Raw genomic sequence first — 23485 nt, 5'->3', positions numbered from 1 at the left:
AACTCTTACTGTAGCTCTTTGTCACAGGGTCCTTCTCCAACATCACACAATCAACAGAGCAAGAGAAGATTGAACAATTCCAAGACCTTTATTATAGGCAAAACTGAAGGGTCCATATACAATCCACCCCACAGAGGATAATATAGTCCAGAAACATGAATGCAGTCCAGTAATGGGACAAACGACCTGGGAAATGAGAGTCCAACAATCCAGCAGACAGATGATAAAAACAGTCCAGATGCTTCTTCTTACATATTCTCCAGCATTATTTCCAAAGTCATCCAGGTTTCTCCCATTCTCTCTGACATGCTGTCCTCATGTCATTGTCACACACAGCATCTAACCAGTTTCTCTCCTGGCTGTGATATTTAAAAGTCCCTCTCCTCATTCGCAGGACAGTGGGGAAAGGTGGCATTGTTAATCCTTCCATTGCTTTACAAAATCAATAAGCTAGCCTGGTTCAATATGTCATTATCATATTAGCAAACAGCATTATTCACTGACCCTGTGCAAGATAACAGTACAATAAGCTGTGGGAGCTGATATCAGATGATAAATAATAGCTATTGATCAATTAACCAATATCAACCCATCCTACAAGAGAAGTCAACATTAGAGGGACACAGAGCAACAAGAGAACACTATGAAAATCAGTAAAATATAAATATACACAGAATGATACCCACATAACATATCACACCATCACACTCTTATTCATTCTCGTCTTGACTACTGCAACTCTCTACTCATCGGTCTCCCTCTTACTAAACTCTCCCCTCCCCAATCCATACTGAACGCAGCAGCCAGGATCATATTCCTCACCAACCGCTACACTGGTGTCTCTTCCCTGTGCCAGTCATTGCACTGGTTGCCCATCCAATACAGAGTTCAATATAAACTTATCACTGTTACCCACAAAGCTCTCCACGATTCAGCACCACTCTACATCTCCTCCCTCGTCTCAGTCTACCACCCTACCTGTGCCCTTCGTTCTGCTAATGACTTAAAACTAAAATCTTCCATAATCCGAACCTCCCACTCCCATCTCCAGGATTGCACGCATGCTGCGCCAATTCTTTGTAATGCACTACCCAGGACAATTTTAATCCCCAATACCCACAATTTTAAGCGTGCCCTAAAAACCCATTTCTTTAAACTGGCCTATTCACCTTAACATACTTCTCTAACTGTCCCAGTTTGGAACATACCAAAATTTTCTTCAAAAAATCATGTTCATACATTCCATGCGCTGAATAGCCTCTGTCTACATTGTACACATACTGGCTGGTGACCAGTTCATGTAGTGTTATGTGCATACCCTATGTAGCATATTATGGCTGTATTATACAATATATGTACATTTTTACCTTTTGTGTCCATCCCTATTTCCTCACAGACTGTAAGCTTGCGAGCAGGGCCTTCACTCCTTTTAATATCTGAGTAATGCTTATTCTGTAATGTCTTTTTGTCTGTACAAGCCCCCCTAAAATTGTAAAGTGCTGCGGAATATGTTTGGCGCTATCAAAAAAAAAATTATTATTATTATGCCTAAGATTTTTGCACAGTACTGTGAATCATTCCTTTTCAGGGTAAATTACTCAGACTCACAGATCTTCAGTAGCTCATTGGTGCTACAAAGTTGGCAGGTTGAGCAGCTCTTCTTATGATCAGTTTATGTATTAATATATGTCTCCGCTCCATTCATTGTGTATGGGACTATCAAGTACAGGATTCTGCTTTTTTTCCTGGCAGTCCCATAGACAGTGAATGGAGTTCATTCACGATGGGGCTGCAGAACCCTGATATACTCCCCTTTTCTGTATATTATACGGAAAATAAAATGGTGGGATTCAACTATATCTTGCAAAAAATCAAGCCCTCATATGGCTTTATAGCAGAAAATTTCAAATGTTAAAGGGTTATCCCCTATAATTAAGGTAAAGTATAACACTGGTTTTTGCGAGTGCAACCACCTGGGACCCTCATGGATCCTGAAATGGGGGCTCTAGAACCCCTGAGAACAGGGCTCAGCACTAGGCAGCCCTGTCCTAAATGGAGCGGAGCTGCACATGGACGGTCCCCGCTCCATTCATTGTGTATGGGACTATCAAGTGCAGGATTCTGCTTTTTTTCCCGGCAGTCCTATAGACAGTGAATGGAGTTCATTCACGATGGGGCTGCAGAACCCTGATCTTGAGTTCCTTGGGGGTGCCAGCGGTGAGACCTGTAGGTATCAGCAAATTATTCCCTAGATATTTGTAATGTAGGAGCTGGTCTCTGATTATAAAAAAGCAAAATTAAAGCCGCTCAACACTATTATAGTCTGAATGATGTGATAAAGATCTCACAGACCTCCATACTTTGATCAGTCGGTTCTTCTAATCATGCAGTATCTTATGTATTTTTATGAAAAACAATAATTATTTAATTTATCTTTTCTAGGGTACGGGAAAGGCAACTCTTGGGAAGAAGCTCTCACAGTCATGGAACTGCATTTTCATTGAAGGTAATGGTATTTCTGTATCTGGAGACATACTGGTAGAGAGTTTAGATTGTAAGCTCTAAAGGGGACAGTGATGAAAACATCTGTAAAGCACTGTGGAAATATTGCTGCTATATAAGCGAGTAAAATGATAAAAATAAAGTATTTGAAGAAGAAAATGCGCCTCCAATCAGTATTGCTGATTAAAGAAGAATCCTAATCAGACGAGGCTCTTCTAAGAATTCTGACATTGAGTCGCCCTAACCTTCCAGTTCTGATGGGAAGAAGAAGCAGCTTACTGCACACACAATTTTTGGTATGAGGGATGTGCAGTGACCCATCTTAGCAGCACCTCTAGTTTAACATCTTCAAAAACATCATCAAAACTTTTTTCTTCCTAAATTTACATCCATTCATATTTTAAAAATGCGTTGATACCAAAGATCTATTATTTATTTATTTTTAAATTATATGTATTGTTGATAATGTTAAACAGCCTTACATGGGGAATGCCATAGTGCCTTCTACCACAGCACAATGACAATTCAGCAGGGATTGTCAGGCAGTATTTTTCCCACCAACTAACCTGCCTCAAGTCTTCAGAGCAACCTTCCATCCCTGACATTAAATGTGACTGTATATTTCTAATATCTGAGTAATGCTTATTCTGTAATGTCTTTTTGTCTGTACAAGCCCCCCTAAAATTGTAAAGTGCTGCGGAATATGTTTGGCGCTATACCTAATGTCCTCTGCACTGCTGCCTCGTTTTCTTCTTCCCAAAAACAGCAAGTTAGTGATACAGGCACTATGGAAAGTCTGAACCATGCCTCCTCTGCCATTCCATGTCTCAGGATGGACAAACCACCATTTTCATCACTGTTGGTGCATCCAACACTATGAAAAGGCACTATGTCCATTAATTGGAATCCCTGTAAGCAATTGGGGTATGTGCACATTACATCTTTTCGACGCCGAGATTTACTATAGGAAGACACTTGAGGAAAACCCCAGCATGTTTTTCCTGAACCATCTTCTTTGGCTTATTTTTGGTCTTTTTTGCGGCGGATTCACAGCCGACCTTTTCGTTGGGGCTTGTATGTATCCGTTATTGAGCGGAAGCCGCCTGAAGAATGGTTCATTCTTTTAACCTTTTTGCATCTGTGGAAACCTGAAGAAGAAAAGACTGAACATATGAACAGAAAGTGCTTTTTACATTGCAGTGCATATGTTCATTCTTTTTCATGTTTATTGAGCGCTTTTTCAGGTGCGTTATGGAGCAGACCTACCTGAAAAAGATGCCTTGTGCACATACCCTGGTGAAGAGGTTTTTTGTAATAAAAAGAATTCTCTGCTCTCCCCTGATTGAATGGAAACTGTATCTAATACTCATTTACAGTCATGGCCAAAAGTATTGAGAATGAGACAAATAGTAATTTTTCCAAAGTTTACTGCTTCATTTTTTGTAATGGCAATTTGCATATACTCCTGAATGTCAAAGAGTGATCAGCTTAACAGCAATTACTGTACTTGCAAAGTCAATATTTGCCCAGAAAATGAACTTTAACCCCCAAAACACATTTCAACATCATTGCAGTCCTGCCTTAAAAGGAGCAGCTAACATCGTTTTAGTGATTGATCCATTAACACAGGTGTGGGTGTTGATGAGGACAGGGCTGGCGATCAATCAGTCATGATTAAGTAAGAATGACATCACTGGACACTTTAAAAGGAGGCTGGTTCTTAGTATCATTGTTTCTCTTCAGTTAACCATGGTTATCTCTAAAGAAACACGTGCAGCCATCATTGCACTGCACAAAAATGGCCTAACAGGGAAAAGTATCGCAGCTACAAAGATTGCACCTCAGTCAACAATCTATCGCATCATCAAGAACTTCAAGGAGAGAGCTTCCATTGTTGTCAAAAAGGCTCCAGGGCGCATAAGAAAGACCAGCAAGCGCCAGGACCGTATCTTAAAACTGTTTCAGCTGCGGGATCGGACTACCAGCAGTGCCGAGCTTGCTCAGGAATGGCAGCAGGCTGGTGTGAGTGCTTCTGCACGCACTGTGAGGCAGAGACTCTTTGAGCAAGGGCTGGTTTCAAGGAGGGCAGCAAAGAAGCCACTTCTCTCCAGAAAAAACATCAGGGACCGACTGACATTCTGCAAAAGGTACAGGGAGTGGACTGCTGAGGACTGGGGCAAAGTCATTTTCTCTGATGAATCCCCTTTTCGATTGTTTGGGACATCTGGAAAACAGCTTATTCGGAGAAGAAGAGGTGAGCGCTACCACCAGTCTTGTCTCATGCCAACTGTAAAGCATCCTGAAACCATTCATGTGTGGGGTTGCTTCTCAGCCAAGGGAATCGGCTCACTCACAGTCTTGCCTAAAAACACAGCCATGAATAAAGAATGGTACCAGAATGTCCTCCAAGAGCAACTTCTCCCAACCGTCCAAAAGCAGTTTGGCGCCCAACAATGCCTTTTCCAGCATGATGGAGCAACTTGCCATAAAGCAAAGGTGATAACTAAATGGCTCATGGAACAAAACATAGAGATTTTGGGTCCATGGCCTGGAAACTCCCCAGATCTTAATCCCATTGAGAACTTGTGGTCAATCATCAAGAGACGGTGTGGACAAACAAAAAACAACAAATTCTGGCAAAATGCAAGCATTGATTATGCAAGAATGGACTGCTATCAGTTAGGATTTGGTCCAAAAGTTGATTGAAAGCATGCCAGGGAGAATTACAGAGGTCTTGAAGAAGAAGGGGCAACACTGCAAATATTGACTTGCTGCATTAACTCATTATAACTGTCAATATAACCTATTGGTACTCATAATATGATTGCAATTATATTTCTGTATGTGATATAAACATCAGACAAACACTAATAAAAACCAGAGGCCAGCAGATGATGCGAAAATATAATTTTGGTGTCATTCTCAAAACTTTTGGCCATGACTGTAGAAACTCTGGATACAATGTTTCATAGCATTAGACCATTTTCACATGTCAGCCCCAAATCGTTTACTGAAACTAACTTAAAATCGATTTACACTGGAAGGTTATAATCTAACGTTCCTAGGAATGCTCTTTTCACAATCGTGCAGTCTAAACTGGATTTATTTCTATTGGTATATGAAGTTACTGCTTATTTTGCACACATTCACTTTGTACTGCTTTGCTTAATATTTATGAAATATACGAAAGCGTTGACAAAGATTTACAGGCGAACTACCATGGTAGTTTAATTTATTTAGATCTTGGCCAGATTCGGCCTTTACATATGCCCCAATCTTATTTCTCTTCTCATAATATATTTTGTATGGACATGTGAATACTAGACCTCCATCCATGTTTGTTAGGGGATTGCTGCCACTGTCTCTGTTTTGCGCATGCGCTCATTTTATGTATTGTCTTGTCAGTGGAGAAAATCTCCTTTTTTTATCAGATCATTTTTTATTGTGAAAGATATTAAGATACATTCACATTTTAATTTGTTTTTAGAAATAATCAAAACTAAATAAAAGAAACGCACAAATAAAAAAACATACGTTAACCAAATACAAACCGGTTCCTATTAACGGTCATCGTAAGTATTATCATTCGTTTACTACAAATTACATATATGAATACAAATATCAATGAATACCAGAAAATCTCTTTAAACAGAGGATTTCATCCACAATAAGCTTATGCTCAAAACCTATAACTCTGCCCTTCATCTGGCCAAACAATCCTACTTCACCACCTTCATCACTTCACTATCCAACAATCCAAACCGACTTTTTGAAACCTTAAACTCCCTCCTGAATCCTAAAGCACAGACCCCCACCACCAACCTCAGCGGTGAGGATCTCGCCACTTATTTCCTAGAAAAAATCAACCACATCCATCAGGACATCTCAGCCCAATCTCCTCAGTGCCTGGATCCCCTTCCCTGCTGCACTTCAAGCTCACTAGCCATCTTTGAGCCTGTCACAGAAGAAGAAGTTACCCAGCTCCTCACTTCTTCTCGGCCTACAACCTGCAACAGTGACCCCATTCTCTCACATCTCCTGCAGTCTCTCTCACCGGTGGACACCACTCACCTGACTAAAATATTTAACCTCTCTCTTTCTTCAGGTATCTTTCCCTCCTCATTTAAACATGCCATCATAACCCCTCTACTTATAAAGCCATCCCTGGACCAGAACTGCACTGCTAACTACAGACCTGTCTCTAACTTTCCCTTCATCTCTAAATTCCTGGAACACTTGGTCCATTCCCGTCTAATCCGCTATCTCTCAGATAACCCTCTCCTCGGCCCTCTACAATCTGGTTTCCGCTCTTTACACTCCACTGAAACTGCCCTCACTAAAGTCTCTAATGATCTACTACTGTAACAGCTAAATCCAAAGGTCACTGCTCCCTGCTGATTCTCCTGGATCTCTCTGCAGCATTTGACCCTATGAATCACCAGCTCCTCCTCACTAAGCTCTGCTCTATAGGCCTCAAGGAAACCGTTCTCTCCTGGTTCTCCTCCTACCTCTCTGACCGCTCCTTCACTGTATCTTTTGCCAGCTCCTCTTCCTCTCCTCATCCTCTTACTGTCGGGGTTCCGCAGGGCTCAGTCCTAGGCCCCCTCCTCTTCTCTCTATACACTGACACTATTGGACAAACAATCAGCAGATTTGGGTTCCATTATCATCTCTATGCTGACGACACCCAATTATACACTTCCTCTCCTGACATCACCCCTACCCTAATACAAAATACCAAGGATTGTCTGTCTGCTGTGTCTAACATCATGTCCTCCCTCTATCTTAAACCGAATCTCTCCAAAACTGAACTTCTTGTGTTTCTCCCATCTACTAACCTAACTCTACCTAATATCGAAATTACCCTGGAGGGTTCAACCATAACTCCCAAGCAGCACGCCCGCTGCCTTGGCGTCATATTCGACACTAAACTTTCCTTTATTCCCTATATCCGATCACTCACCCGCTCTTGTCACCTGCGTCTTAAAAACATCTCCATAATCCAACCCTTTCTCACGTTTGAAACTGCTAAAACTCTTACTTTCGCTCTTACTCACTCTCATCTGGACTACTTCAACTCTTTTCTGATCGGTCTCCCTCTTACCAAACTTTCTCCTCTCCAATCCGTCCTGAATGCGGCAGCCAGGGTCGTATTTCTGTCCAGCCACTTCATATAGGGCCTCTCTCTCGGCACTCTTTTATTATTATCTTTTCTTTTATAGGATCTTAATTGTCTGTGTTTTTTTGTATTTTAGAGATTGGAACTTTATAGTGGACAATAGTGCTGCTCATCACGATTATCCATCAGTGATGCTGCCATTCCTTTGTCTCATCCATCAACATATGGATGAATTTTCCTTATGTGCTAATGAGCATGGCTAATTTTTTAAATGTATGTCTATCAGTGTAAGTGTGTTATTTAATAAAATGATAACTTAATCAGTTTGTGATGAGTTACTCTCTGGTCCCGTATGGCTCAAAATAGTACTATTACGTTTGCGGCGATCGCGCCCGCACACAAGCTGTGTGGGGCGATCCCCGGCGGGTGTCAGCTGATTGTCACAGCTGACACCCAGTGCTATGTGCAGGGAGCGGTCCCGCACCGCTCCCGGCACATTAACCCCCCGCAATGCTGCAATCGAAGTCGATCGCAGCATTGCGGTGGCAAGGAGGGAGGTGATCGCTATACTCACCTCTCCTGCCGGCATCCGGCGGTATCTGCGGCTGCTTCCGGATGTTGTCATGATGACCCAATGTTGTTATGACAACATCCGGGTCACCAGGAGGCAGGATGTTACTTTGGTCATGTGCAGTGCATGACCAAAGTAATGTCTCCCCTGTGTGCAGCGCTGACAGGCTGAATAGCATAGGGAGCTGCTTCTCTCTATGCCATGCGGCCAATCAGGCTGCAAAAAGTGAAAGTCCCATAGTGGGACATAGTGTAAAAGTTAAAAAAAAGTAGGAAAGTGAAAAAAAAAGTTAAAAAAAAAATTGTAAAAATGAAAAAAATAATCCCCAAAAATAAAAATATATTAAACCCATAATATTTATTTATTACGAAAAAAATAAATAAACCAATAAAATTACTCATATTTGGTATCGCTGCGTCCGGAATGACTTGACCTATAAAACTGTACCACTAGTTAACCCCTTTAGTGAACACGGTAAAAAAATAAATAAAAAACGAAGCAAAAAACAATGCTTTATCATCATACCGCCAAGCAAAAAATGGAGTAACACGCGATCAAAAAGACGAATGTAAATAAAAATGGTACCACTGAAAACGTTATCTTGTCTCGCAAAAAACAAGCCACCATACAGCGCCATCATCCGAAAAATAAAAAAGGTAAAGCTCTCAGAATAAAGCGATACAAAAAAAATATTTTTTCTAGAAAATAGTTTTTATTGTGTAAAAACGCCAAAACATAAAAAAACTATATAAATGTGGTACCGCTATAAACGTACTGACCCGAAGAATAAATCTACCTTATCAATTTTACCACACGCAGAGCGGCATGAAAAAAAACTCATAAAAACAATTCCGGAATTGCTGTTTTTTGTTTATTCTGCCTCCAAAAAATTGGAATAGAAAGACATAAAAAAAGGTCACATGCTCGAAAATGGTAACAATAAAAACGTCAATTTGTCCCGCAAAAAACAAGCTGTCACATGACTCTGTCGGCCAAAATATGGAAAAATTATAGCTCTCAAAATATGGCGATGCAAAAACTAGTCTTTGCAACAAAATAAAGCGTCTTTTAGTGTGTGACAGCTGTCAGTCATAAAAACCCGATATGAATCTGGCATCGCTGTAATCGCACCGACTCGAAGAATAAAGTCGTCTAATCACTTATACCACACGGGGAGCGGTGTAAAAAAATAAACTCTAGGGTTAAGGTTGTATTAGGGTTAGGGTTGTATTAGGGTTGGGGTTAGGGTTGTGCTAGGGTTAGGGTTGTCCTAGAGTTAGGGTTGGGCTAGGGTTAGGGTTGGGATTTTTTCAAAAGTGAAGGAAAAAAAAAAATGATGACGATATGGCGACCAGTGTTGAGCGCAAGTGCTCGCTACTTGAGTTTGCATCGGGTGCTCGTGTGTGCACTGAGTATCGTGGGTGTTCTAGTGACATGCTCGAGTCTCTGCCCCATATGCTTCGCGGCCCCAAAAAATTCCCGCATGTTTTTTTCGGGGCAGGAACTTGAGCATATCACTCGAGCACCCGTGATACATGGTGCATACCCGAGTACCCAATGCAAACTCAAGTAGAGAGCACTTGCGCTCAAGACTAATAACAACTTATTCAATATGATTACCTAATGTTATCAAATTCTGTCCTACTTCTGGGTTCAAAATGTACACTATACCCCTTGATAAAATCCTTGAAGGGTCTAGTTTCCAAAATGGAGTAAATTGTGGGGGGTTTCCACTATTTATGCACATTAGGGGCTCTCCAAACGTGACATGGCATCCGCTCTCGATTCCAGCCAATTTTGCTTTCAAAAAGTCACACAGTGCTCCTTCCCTTCTGAACCCTGACGGGCGCCTAAAAAGTGTATTTTCCCCACATGTGGGGTATTGACGTACTCAGGAGAAATTGCAAAACACTTTTTAGGTTCCAGTTTCTCCTTTTACCCTTGTGAAACTAAAAAATTTGGGGCTGAAAGATTCTTTTTGTGGAAAAAGTTAGATTTTTTTTATTTTCAACGCTTCGTGTTATAAACTTCTGTGAAGCACCAGGGGGTTAAGGGTGCTCACCACACATCTAGATAAGTTCCCTGAGGGGTTTAGTTTCCAAAATGGTGTCACTTGTGAGGGGTTTCCACTGTTTAGGCACATCAGGGGCACATCCGCTAATTATTCAAGCAAATTTTACATTCAAAAAATCAAATGGCACTACTTCCCTTCCGAACCCTGCAGTGCGCCCAAACAGCGGTTTTCCCCCACATATGGGGTATCTGCTTACTCGGGAGAGATTTCACAACAAGTTGCATGGTGCAATTTCTCCTGATACTCTTATATAAATGCAAAACTGGGGGCTGAAAAACATTTTTGTGGGAAAAATGTGAAAATTTTATTTTCACTGCTCCATGTTATAAACTTCTGTGAAGCACCTGGAGGTTCAAAGTGCTCACCACACATCTAGATAAGTTCCCTGAGGGGTCTCGTTTCCAAAATGTAAAAAAAAGGAAAGAACAGGGCGCAATGGGTGACTCAGTAATGCAATTTGTAGAGGGGTGTGGGAATGGCTACTAACCTTATAGAGTTGTGCACCTCTGCACAACCCCAGTGTAAAGCTCCACAAGCTCTGCTCTGTTGGTGGCTGTCATCTGCTTTCAGCGGCGTTCACAGATCCTGATCTCACGGTGGTGGGTCACGTGATCAGGTTAGTTGCGCAGAGATGGATGCCCAGCTTCACCAACACTCAAGGCAGCGTTCCGGAGGGGTTAGGGCAGCACAGCTTGGAAACCAGGGTAGTAACTCTTAGTTAACTTCATCCCACAGGTGGTTTGAACAAGTAAATAAAGGCAGCTCTACCGCACCCCAGCAGGGGGAGAAAGACAATCAGTGAATGTGAATAGCGGTATCAGAGCGCCAATAACAGGGCAAAAATTAATTAAAATGACTGATTTATTAACACACACAACACATTTCGGTGGACAAGGCCACCTTCATAAGGTGTGACAAGCAGCAAACAAATGATCCTTATATACATTTAACCAGGTGTACAATTACTTCAGAGGGACGGAGCTAAATACAGAGTGATACCTCTATATTAACCCCTTGAGTTCATTTATGCCCAATAGAGTAAACAGGATTTTTATAAATTAGTACCTAATGAAACATATAGGGTTCTCATAGATAGGATTCGTAGTATAAGAACAAACACGGCTCTCGGCTGTGTTTGTTGTGGCATCATCTTCAATTTCAGGCGCTTGTTACTTTTCACCATACTTTGTGTGGCAACTATTTGTGTCAGTTATAATCATCATTCACCTATGCCGCCATCTCTTACCACCCATAGATCGCCGTGAATGCCTGGTATGGCTTTATTTTACCATATTGAGTCTATCTATACTTACTAATCATACTCATTTGTGTATCCACTTTTTTTATTTTTACCATATATTAGCAGACTAGCTTAATTTATGTTCTGCTATTAAGGATGACTTTTGGTCATTTACCATTACCCCTAATCTTAAAATGCGTAGGGTGAATTTTCCCCCATTGGTATTTTATATTTGGATGCATTTTTACTTTCTGGCCATATTTTCTATTATACTGTATATAATATTTATGCACTGGTTTATATTTGCATTGTAATTTACTTATTGTTATCAGCTGTCAGTATATTTTTGCTGGGTGTTTCTATCTTTATATCTTTGTTATATATTTTGTCCATATGGGGGAACATTCTGATCTATATCTATCCAGACCAAACGTTTGAGTTGTCTACTGTTTGGTGATGGTTTTTTACTATATGGCTGTTTTTAGTTTGTTTTTTTAGGTGTTTGTTGTTGGTTGGTCTCAATAGATGTTTTCTACTTTTAGAAGATCAACATTTCATGCATGTATCTTTCTCCCCATTTGTGTATCTAACTAGTGAGCAGAAGCCACCTGTAGAATGATCCATTCACTTCTTTTAACCTCTTGGAGTCTTTGGAAACCTGAAGCGGTTAAAGGGAACCTGTCAGTTCCCCCGTGCCCCCAGAATCACCAGCAGTTGTGTCTGCATATATAAATACCCAGCCTATCAGTCCCTGTGTTACATTACACACATAAACAGATCTTTAGAAAAAGTATTTCTAATGTCCTTTTATGATTTGTAAATGAACCCTTTGACTAGTCGATGTGGCATTAGTGTCCCCAGACTAGTCGGCCCACTTAGCATGTTATCACACCAGCTTCAGAGAAGCACACTGCGCATGATTGGAAGTTTTCTTTTCTTCACTTCCGATCATGCACAGTGCACCTCTCTGAAGCCGGCACGCATACACCCGGCTCCAGAGGACCAATGTGAGGAAAAGAAGCCGTGCATGTGCGAGGTAAGTATAGTGCTGGCGATGACGCTGGCGCTTGTAAGCCATGTTATCATGCCCACAGGAGCGTGATAACATGCTAAGTGGGCCGACTAGTCTGGGGAAACTAATGCCACATTGACTAGTCACAGCCCTTATTAAATATCATAAACGGACATTAGAAATACTTTTTCTAAAGATCTGTTTATGTGTAATGTAATACAGGGAGTGTTAGGCAGAGGATTTTGATAGGTTGACACAACTGCTGGTGGTTCCGGGGGCACGGGGGAGCTGACAGGTTCTCTTTAAAAGAAGAAGAAAAGAATTAACATATGGATAACAAGTCCTTTTTACATTGCAGTGCAAATGTTCATTCTTTTTAGCATGTATTGATCGCTTTTTCAGGAGGGTTATGGCACGTTAAAATAAAAATAAACCAAAAAATGTACACATAATTGGTATCGCCGCATCTGACTGAAGCTATAAAACTGGCAAATTATTTAATCCGTAAGGCGAACACCGTAAAAAAAAAAAGATAAAAACACAACAAAAGTGTTGCTTGTTCATCGTACTGTCACACAAAAAATGAAATGTGTTACATTGTATATTGTATTTGTATTGTCTGTATATATCCCTACTTAATTGTAGAGTGCTGCAGAATATGTTGGCGCTATATAAATAAAATGTTTTATTATATATTATTATATTATCATACTGACACCCAAAAAAAATAATAAAAAAGGATCAAAAAGACTTATGTACAAAAAAATGATATAAATGAAAACGCCAAACTGTCCCTCAAAAAAGCAAGCCCTAATATGGCTCATTCAGAAAAAAAATGTAAAAATTACAGCTCTCTAATATGATGATGCAAAAACAAATCAACTTTTGTAAAATATTGTTTTTAGTGTGTAGAAGTTTTGGTTTGCTGAAAAGATAATCTTTCTCGGCAGCACATCGTCTTGTGTAAACAGGATATGTGCTGCAAAGAACAATGGCAGCCTATGTGAAGTGAATGATGTACTATAGATTGTTCTGTGCTCAACTAAAGTGTGTGAAAAAACAACCATAAATTTATAAAATTCGGTACTGTTTCTGATTTATTTTCTTATAAGTAAAGCATGCATAATATATAGCTTTAATAAACATATTACCTCTAATTCCTTATTTTTTTGTCTTTTTGTTATTTTCCAGCCAAGGAACTGATTAATGAGCACATTAAGCGGGAAACAGAGCAAGGCAATATGGTTGGTGCTGTGTGTTTGTTGAATAAAATAATACATTATTGGGTCTCATTTTATATGGAAAACATTAGAGAATAATTTTTCATAAAAAGAAAGACATGGTAATATGCTAATGTTCAGTGTGCCTAAATGAGCAATGCTTTATAGCTAGCAATATTCACAAAACAAGTACAGATAAATAAATGTCTCTTGTTTCTGTTATGGGGCAGAGTTTTTAGGGCTCACTTTTTTTTATCGGAGGATGGAAAAAATGATTAAATAAATTGCACCAAAGCCACCCTCCCACATACGAAGTGTGATGCCCCATAATGTCCCCCACACAGTGCTGTCCCCACAGTTCCCTCACACACATTATGAGGACCCCAGTGGCCCCCAACTACAGCACAGTATGATGGCCCTCACAGTCTCAACGTACATTTTGATGGCCTCACAGTCCCACTGCACAGTATGATGGCCCCCACAGACCCAACATACAGTATTATAGTCTCCTCGGTCCCGAAATACAGTAGTATGGCCTACACAGTCCTAAAACACAGTATAATGGCCTCCACAGTCCCACAAAACAATATGATGGCCCCTACAACACAGTATGATGGCCTTCACATAGATATCCACATAGTATAATGGCTCCCACACAGTATAATGTCCCCCACAGCACCACCCCCCACACAGTATGATCACCCCCACAGTCCCCCTACATACAGTTGATGCCCCTAGGCCAAAATTCACGGACAATCAAAAAATTTTACCGACATTTGCCACACTCCATGCCCCTAAATGTCCAGAATAAGAAGAGATACTTGAAAATACACCTTGTATACAGGACAGGAAAAGTGGTACTGTGCAGTATACACACACATAATAATACAGATACTGATAATTACACCTAGTAATACACAGCCCAACAATATATAATGGTGCTATGTATATAGAATTACCTTAGACGCCAGCAGTAGTATATGCAATGTGTAACGGGTCCGGGAGGCGGACTGTAACGGGTCCGGGAGGCGGAACCTCTGAGCTACTATACAAGGGGGCGGCCCTTGTAAGGGAGCGGGTGGCAGTCTCTGGGTGAACGGACAGGGAGTTACGGCAAGTGATCAGGGCAGTCTCTGGGTAAGGGGTAGGTACGACCTGTGATGGCAGAGCCTCCGGGTAGGCTAGCAGGCAGGTGGTAGATGTGTGCTCCCAGGTGAGCAAGCGAGAGTCTGGAGTAGCTGGTGGTCACAGCACGTGACAACGGAGCCTCCGGGCTGGCAGGCAGGTAGGTAACGGAGAAGCGCTCCCAGGTGAGCGGGCAAGAGTCTCTGGAATAGCTGATGGTCACCGCACGTGACAACGGGACCTCCGGGCTGGCAAGCAGGCAGGTAACGGAGATGCGCTCCCAGGTGAGCGGGCAAGAGTCTGGAGTAGCTGGTGGTCACAGCACGTGACAACGGAGCCTCCGGGCTGGCAAGCAGGCAGATAACGGAGAAGCGCTCCCAGGTGAGCGGGCAAGCTGGTCCATAGACAGACTGACCGGAGTAGTAAGGCAGACCGTCGGACCTCAGGCAAGCAGGCAGGTAGCTGATATGCGCTCCCAGGTGAGCGGGCAGGCTGGTCCTTTAGACAGACTGACAGGAGTAGTAAGGCAGACCGTCGGACCTCAGACTGGCAGACAGGTAACAAGTATTCAGGCAGGAATCAGGCAGGTAACTGGCAGGTAATGGCAGGTAACTAGCAGGAAACTGGCAGGTAACTGGCAACGGGACCTGAGGGCTGAAGCACAGGTGAGACACAGGTGCAAACAACATTGCTCGGGCACCTCCATTTTGGAGGAGGTGCCTTATATATGATGAAGTCCTCCGGCCATTGGCCGGGGACTTTTTAGGGCGGCGCGCGCGGCCCCTTTAAGAGGAGGGGAGCGCGCGCGCGCGCGCCCTAAGCACAGGGGCCGGGAAGGAGCGCGCGCTGAGAGCAGAGCAGGAGGAGGACGCCGGGACGGAGCGCGCGCTGACAGCAGAGCGGGGGGAGGAAGCCGGGCACGGAGCAGAGCGGTGAGAGGAGCAGCGTCCCTGCCTAGCAGAGGGCAGGGACGCCGGCACTACAGTACCCCCCCCCTTTAGGCCCCCCCTTTTTTAGGCCAGACAGAAATTTAGCTAGGATGAGAGGGGCATGGATGTTCTCCCGGGGCTCCCACGTTCTCTCCTCAGGACCAAACCCCTTCCAATCTACCAGGAAAAAGGTCTTTCCTCTTACCCTTTTGGTGGCAAGAATGTTCTCTACCTCAAACTCGTCCTCAGCAGAAACCGGAGCAGGAGGCGTACCTGTAGACTTGGAAAAAGAGTTAAGTACCACAGGTTTGAGGAGAGACACATGGAAGGAGTTAGGGATCCGTAAGTTGGCCGGGAGTTTCAATTTATAGGCCACCGGGTTGATCTGACTGATGACCTCCAGTGGGCCGATGAACCGAGGCCCTAACTTATAGGAAGGGATCTTGAGCCGGACATATTTGGACGAGAGCCAGACTTTATCCCCAGGGCGGAATTGAGGAGGGTCCAGACGTTTTTTGTCAGCGTGTCTTTTCATACGCTCGGATGACAGAAGGAGTGCGGACCGGGTACTCTCCCATATGGAGGAAAATTTGTTAACAAGAGATTCCGCAGCCGGATTGTCCGCCGAGGTGGAGACGGGAAACGGGATCCGAGGATGCTGACCGTAGACTACAAAAAACGGGGATTTGGAGGAAGACTCGCTCTCGTGATTGTTGTACGAGAATTCGGCCCATGGCAGGAGATCCACCCAGTCAGAATGGTGGGCATTAACGAAGTGCCGAAGGTAACTGGTCAGGTTCTGATTGATCCGCTCCACTTGACCATTAGACTGTGGGTGGTAAGCGGAGGAGAAGTCCAGGGTGACGTCCAGCAATTTACAAGTGGCTCTCCAGAAACGGGAAGTGAACTGTACCCCACGATCCGACACGATGTGACGGGGCAGGCCATGAAGACGGAAGATGTGGCGGATAAAGTCTTTAGCCAGCTCGGGTGCAGACGGAAGACCTGGCAGTGGAATGAAGTGAGCCATCTTGGAGAAGCGGTCAGCGACCACCCAAATGACCGTACAACCGGCAGAGACGGGCAGATCAGTAATGAAGTCCATCGCTATATGCTGCCAGGGGGCAGCAGGTACTGGCAGAGGTAGGAGGCGGCCGGCCGGCAGGTGTCTCGGAACTTTGTTGCGGGCGCAGGACACACAGGCAGAAACAAAGTCTATTACATCCTTGTGCAGGTTAGGCCACCAGTAGTGCCGGGTAATAAGCTGGAGGGTCTTTTTCTGACCGGCGTGGCCAGCTAGTTTAGACGAATGACCCCAGTGTAGAATCTTCTCCCGATCAGGTACTGGTACGAACGTCTTACCAGGAGGAAGACGATTTAGACTCACGGGAGCCACCTGCATTACTCTGGCGGGATCGATGATATGTTTCGGATCCTCCTCGAGATCAGACACCAGAAAGGATCGAGACAAGGCATCCGCCTTGACGTTTTTGTCAGCCGGGCGAAAATGAAGGACAAAATCAAAACGAGCAAAAAACAAGGACCACCGGGCTTGGCGCGGGTTAAGTCTCTGGGCATGCTGGAGGTAAGCCAAGTTCTTGTGGTCAGTGTAAATTATTACCGGGTGAAGAGCCCCCTCGAGCAGGTAACGCCACTCCTCCAATGCCAGTTTGATGGCCAATAACTCTCGGTCTCCTATGGAATAGTTGCGCTCAGAGGAGGAGAAGAGTTTAGAGAAGAAGCCACAAGTTACCATCCTCCCGGAAGATGATTTTTGAGTAAGTACCGCTCCGGCTCCAGAGGAGGAGGCGTCAACTTCCAGGAAGAACTGCTTGTTGCCATCTGGGCGATGCAGCACCGGGGCGGAAGAGAAGGCCTGTTTAAGGGAAAGAAAGGCCTCCTCTGCTTCGGGTGGCCACTCTTTGGGATTAGTACCTTTACGGGTGAGCGCAGAAATTGGGGCCGTCCGGGAAGAGAAGTGTGGTATGAAGAGGCGGTAGTAGTTGGCGAAGCCCAGGAAACGCTGAATGGCCTTCAACCCCTCCGGTCGGGGCCATTTCTCGATGGCAGACAGTTTCTCAGGATCCATTTGAAGGCCGGTCTGAGAGATAATGTAGCCCAGAAACGGAAGCGAGGTCTGCTCAAAGAGGCACTTCTCAAATTTAGCGTAGAGATGGTTCTGCCTTAGTCTGAGCAGGACCTGACGAACGTCCCTCCGGTGAGTCTGGAGATCCGGAGAGAAGACCAAGATGTCGTCCAGGTACACCACTACGCAGGAGTAGAGAAGGTCCCGGAAGATGTCATTGACCAACTCTTGAAAGACGGCAGGAGCGTTACAGAGACCAAAGGGCATTACCAGGTATTCATAGTGGCCGTCCCGGGTGTTGAATGCCGTCTTCCATTCATCCCCCTGACGAATACGAACCAGGTTGTACGCCCCACGAAGGTCCAGTTTGGTGAAGATCCTAGCCCCCCTCAGACGATCAAATAATTCTGGAATGAGCGGAAGGGGGTACTTATTCTTCACCGTGATCAGGTTTAGGCCTCTATAGTCTATACAGGGACGGAGAGAGCCGTCCTTCTTTTTGACGAAAAAGAAGCCTGCTCCCGCCGGGGAGGTAGATTTCCGGATGAATCCTCTGGCCAGATTCTCCTCAATATATTCGGACATTGACCGGGTCTCAGCAGCGGATAAAGGATAGATACGCCCACGGGGAGGAGTAGTACCGGGTAGCAGATCGATGGGACAGTCGTATGGTCTATGTGGTGGTAATGTCTCTGCCTCCTTTTTATTAAAGACATCTGCATAAGACCAATAAGGAATCGGAAGTCCAGGTAGATTAGCTGGGGTAGGAGAGGGACGGACGGGATGGACGGGAACCAGGCAGGTTTTATGACAGTCTTGTCCCCAGCGAAGGACCTCTCCGGTTTGCCAGTCTAGCACGGGTGCATGTCTCTGGAGCCAGGGCAGACCTAGCAAGAGGGCGTGAGAGAGTCCAGGCAGAACATGAAAGGAGATACTTTCAGAATGCAGCATTCCCACCTGCAGGGTAATGGATTCGGTGATGAGTTGAATGGGGCGAGGTAAGAGGCCCCCATCCACGGCAGCGACAGACAAGGGTACAGCCAGAGGTTTGGTGGGGATGCGGTATTTCTCAACCAGGGACTGTGAAATAAGGTTCCCGGCTGCTCCAGAGTCAAGTTGGGCTAGTTCGAAATAACGGTTCTCCCCGTAGATGATCGAAACTGACAACAGCAGGGATGGAGAGGATTTATTCTTGTCTAGGTGGACCTCTCTGAGCGAACCTAGACACAGGCGTTTCCCGACCTCTCCGGGCAGGCACGGATCCGGTGCTCCTTACTGCCACAGTAGAAGCAGCTCCCCTCGGCACGGCGTGAGTCCTGACGGGTTTTGACCATCTTGGTCTGGTCGACCTGCATAGGCCCGAGCAAACTGTAACGGGTCCGGGAGGCGGACTGTAACGGGTCCGGGAGGCGGAACCTCTGAGCTACTATACAAGGGGGCGGCCCTTGTAAGGGAGCGGGTGGCAGTCTCTGGGTGAACGGACAGGGAGTTACGGCAAGTGATCAGGGCAGTCTCTGGGTAAGGGGTAGGTACGACCTGTGATGGCAGAGCCTCTGGGTAGGCTAGCAGGCAGGTGGTAGATGTGTGCTCCCAGGTGAGCAAGCGAGAGTCTGGAGTAGCTGGTGGTCACAGCACGTGACAACGGAGCCTCCGGGCTGGCAGGCAGGTAGGTAACGGAGAAGCGCTCCCAGGTGAGCGGGCAAGAGTCTCTGGAATAGCTGATGGTCACCGCACGTGACAACGGGACCTCCGGGCTGGCAAGCAGGCAGGTAACGGAGATGCGCTCCCAGGTGAGCGGGCAAGAGTCTGGAGTAGCTGGTGGTCACAGCACGTGACAACGGAGCCTCCGGGCTGGCAAGCAGGCAGATAACGGAGAAGCGCTCCCAGGTGAGCGGGCAAGCTGGTCCATAGACAGACTGACCGGAGTAGTAAGGCAGACCGTCGGACCTCAGGCAAGCAGGCAGGTAGCTGATATGCGCTCCCAGGTGAGCGGGCAGGCTGGTCCTTTAGACAGACTGACAGGAGTAGTAAGGCAGACCGTCGGACCTCAGACTGGCAGACAGGTAACAAGTATTCAGGCAGGAATCAGGCAGGTAACTGGCAGGTACTGGCAGGTAACTAGCAGGAAACTGGCAGGTAACTGGCAGGTAACTGGCAACGGGACCTGAGGGCTGAAGCACAGGTGAGACACAGGTGCAAACAACATTGCTCGGGCACCTCCATTTTGGAGGAGGTGCCTTATATATGATGAAGTCCTCCGGCCATTGGCCGGGGACTCTTTAGGGCGGCGCGCGCGGCCCCTTTTAGAGGAGGGGAGCGCGCGCGCGCGCGCCCTAAGCACAGGGGCCGGGAAGGAGCGCGCGCTGAGAGCAGAGCAGGAGGAGGACGCCGGGAGGGAGCGCGCGCTGACAGCAGAGCGGGGGGAGGAAGCCGGGCACGGAGCAGAGCGGTGAGAGGAGCAGCGTCCCTGCCTAGCAGAGGGCAGGGACGCCGGCACTACACAATGCATAGCAGTGTGCACGACACGGTTGCATAGCCCCACTGGAACTGTATAGAAAATTATATATGTGGGATGCTATCATAGTAATAGTAATCTTTTTATTTATATAGCGCCAACATATTCTGCAGCGCTTTACAATTCAGACAGTTTAGAGACATTATCAGCACTGTCCCCATTGGGGCTCACAATCTACATTCCCTATCAGTATGTCTTTGGAGTGTGGGAGGAAACTAGAGAACCTGGAGGAAACCCACACAAACATGGGGAGAACATAAACTCCTTGCAGATGTTGTCCTTGGTGGGATATTACCATGCTTATTATAATATATTTCTATACAGCTCCAGTGGAGCTATGTAAGTGTGTGGTGCACTGTACTATGCATATACAACTGCTGGGAGACTAGGGGATTGCTATATACACAGCAGCTTAATATATAGATACACAGGTGCGTCTCGCAAAATTAGAATATCATCAAAAAGTTAATTTATTTCAGTTCTTCAATACAAAAAGTGAAACTCATATATTATATAGAGTCATTACAAACAGAGTGATATATTTGAAGTGTTTATTTGTGTTAATGTTGATAATTATGGCTTACAGCCAATGAAAACACAAAAGTCATTATCTCAGTAAATTAGAATAATTAACAAAAAACACCTGCAAAGGCTTCCTAAGCATTTAAAAAGGTCCCTTAGTCTGTTTCAGTAGGCTCCACAATCATGGGGAAGACTGCTGACTTGACAGATGTCCAGAAGGCAGTCACACTCCACAAGGAGGGCAAGCCACAAAAGGTCGTTGCTAAAGAAGCTGGCTGTTCACAGAGTGCTGTATCCGAGCATATTAATGGAAAGTTGAGTGGAAGGATAAATTGTGGTAGAAAAAGGTGCACAAGCAACCGGGATACCCGCAGCCTTGAAAGGATTGTTAAGAAAAGGCCATTCAAAAATTTGGGGGAGATTCACAAGGAGTGGACTGCTGCTGGAGTCATTGCTTCAAGTGTCACCACACACAGACGTATCCAGGACATGGGCTACAAGTGTCGCATTCATTGTGTCAAGCCACTCATGACCAATAGACAACGCCAGAAGAGTCTTACCTGGGCCAAGGAGAAAAAGACCTGGACTGTGGCTCAGTGGTCCAAGGTGTTGTTTTCAGATGAAAGTAAATTTTGCATTTCATTTGGAAATCAAGGTCCCAGAGTCTGGAGGAAGAGTGGATAGGCACACAATCCAAGCTGCTTGAGCTCTAGGGTGTAGTTTCTACCATCAATGATGGTTTGGGGAGCCATGTCATCTGCTGGTGTAGGTCCACTGTGTTTTATCAAGACCAAAGTCAGCGCAGCCGTCTACCAGGAAATTTTAGAGCACTTCATGCTTCCCTCTGCCGGCAAGCTTTTTGGAGATGGAAATTTCATTCTCCAGCAGGACTTGGCACCTGTCCACACTGCCAAAAGTACCAATACCTGGTTTACAAACAACAGTATCACTGTGCTTGATTGGCCAGCAAACTCGCCTGACCTTAACCCCATAGAGAATCTATGGGGTATTGACAAGAGGAAGATGAGAGACACCGGACCAAACAATGCAGACGAGCTGAAGGCTGCTATCAAAGCAACCTGGGCTTCCATAACACCCCAGCAGTGCCACAGGCTGATCGCCTCCATGCCACGCCACATTGATGCAGTAATTGATGCAAAAGGAGCCCGACCAAGTATTGAGTGCATTTACATACATACATTTCAGTAGGACAACATTTTGGATTTTAAAAACATTTTTCAAGCTGTTGTTATAAAGTATTCTAATTTACTGAGATAATGACTTTTGTGTTTTCATTGGCTGTAAGCCATAATCATCAACATCAACAGAAATAAACACTTGAAATAGATCACACTGTTTGTAATGACGCTATATAATGAGTTTCAGTTTTTGTATTGAAGAACTGAAATAAATTAACTTTTTGATGATATTATAATTTTGTGAGAAGCACCTATACATAGCTTCCCTTAAGCGGTATAGAACTATATGCCATATGGTGTGGTGCTAGATATATATTTGTAGATATCTCATCACCACACTAAATGGTATATACTGTAGTTTTATACAACTTCAGGGAATCTATGTATATCTATATATTAAGCTGCTGTGCATTTAGCAATTCTATGGACTCCAGCAGTAGTATATGAATAGCACGGTACACCACAGTTACATAGCTGTATAGAAATATATGTTATAGTAAGCATGGTACTATGATAGCATCCTACATATTATAATATATACTAGTTTCTATACAGTTCTAGGGGGGCTATGTAATAATGTAACTATGTGGTGCACCCACACCATGCTATGCATATACTTGCCCACCTCAACTGAACTAACTAATACTATGTTCCAAGTTCATCCTTACTAAGCTAGCTGCAGCAGGACTGTCCTGGAGGAGAGAGGGCTATCCAAGTTGACGATGAACTGATGGTGCCGGTAGGACGGCAGAAAAAAGCATCTGTTTTTCATGGAAATTTCACGTAAATTTACACACTGCTCGCAATTCAGGCACCCTGCTCACTGACACAAAGCTCAGACACTCGGAGAATGATGGAACTAGGAGCTGACGGCTGTGTGGTCTGTGAGCTCCGCTGTTGTCCTGACAATGTCATATGACCACTGTTTATATCAGTAAACCAGCGGAGGGAGGGGAAGAGACCGAGCTCAGGTCTGAGGATCCGTACCTATTAGGGAGGAAGGTATAGATTTTTTTCATTTATGCAGCACCTTGAGGCCATTAATAACTAATAGTACTGTAGTGTGCAAACCCCTTTAATAAATCTGTAGTTCCACTATCTCTCTGAAAAATAGCTTGGTCAGGAGAGCAGGTCACAGAATACTTAAAGGGACTCTCTCTGTTTTTTCCACCTGATCTGAGAGCAGCATGATTTAGAGACAGAGACTCTTGTCTCTAAGGCTGCGTGCCCACTATGCGTTTTTCTAGTGTTTTTTGCTGCGAAATTTCCGCAGCGGAAATGCTTTAAAAACGCTTGGTAATACGTGCCCCATGTTCCCCAATGATAATCCGCATGTGCTGTGCACATGCTGCGGAAATTTCCGCTGCGGAT

The 23485-nt window shown here is 44.6% G+C and overlaps 1 protein-coding gene across 2 annotated transcripts in view; it reads left to right on the top strand.

The window, feature by feature from the left end:
• The window catches only part of AK9 (adenylate kinase 9), a 151933-nt gene that overhangs the window by 12485 nt on the left and 115963 nt on the right, over positions 1-23485 (top strand). For both annotated transcript variants that reach the window (XM_073675841.1, XM_073675840.1), the window contains exons 3-4: positions 2443-2506; positions 13710-13762. In XM_073675841.1, coding sequence (XP_073531942.1) covers positions 2443-2506; positions 13710-13762 — 117 coding nt within the window. The remainder of the gene's footprint in view (positions 1-2442; positions 2507-13709; positions 13763-23485) is intronic.

This window comes from Phyllobates terribilis, unplaced genomic scaffold (assembly GCF_046119375.1).
Source record: "Phyllobates terribilis strain yellow unplaced genomic scaffold, ASM4611937v1 Scaffold_3__8_contigs__length_932513732, whole genome shotgun sequence".
In the NCBI taxonomy this organism is placed as follows: Eukaryota; Metazoa; Chordata; class Amphibia; order Anura; family Dendrobatidae; genus Phyllobates; species Phyllobates terribilis.
This window is presented reverse-complemented; position numbering and strand designations above follow the sequence as displayed.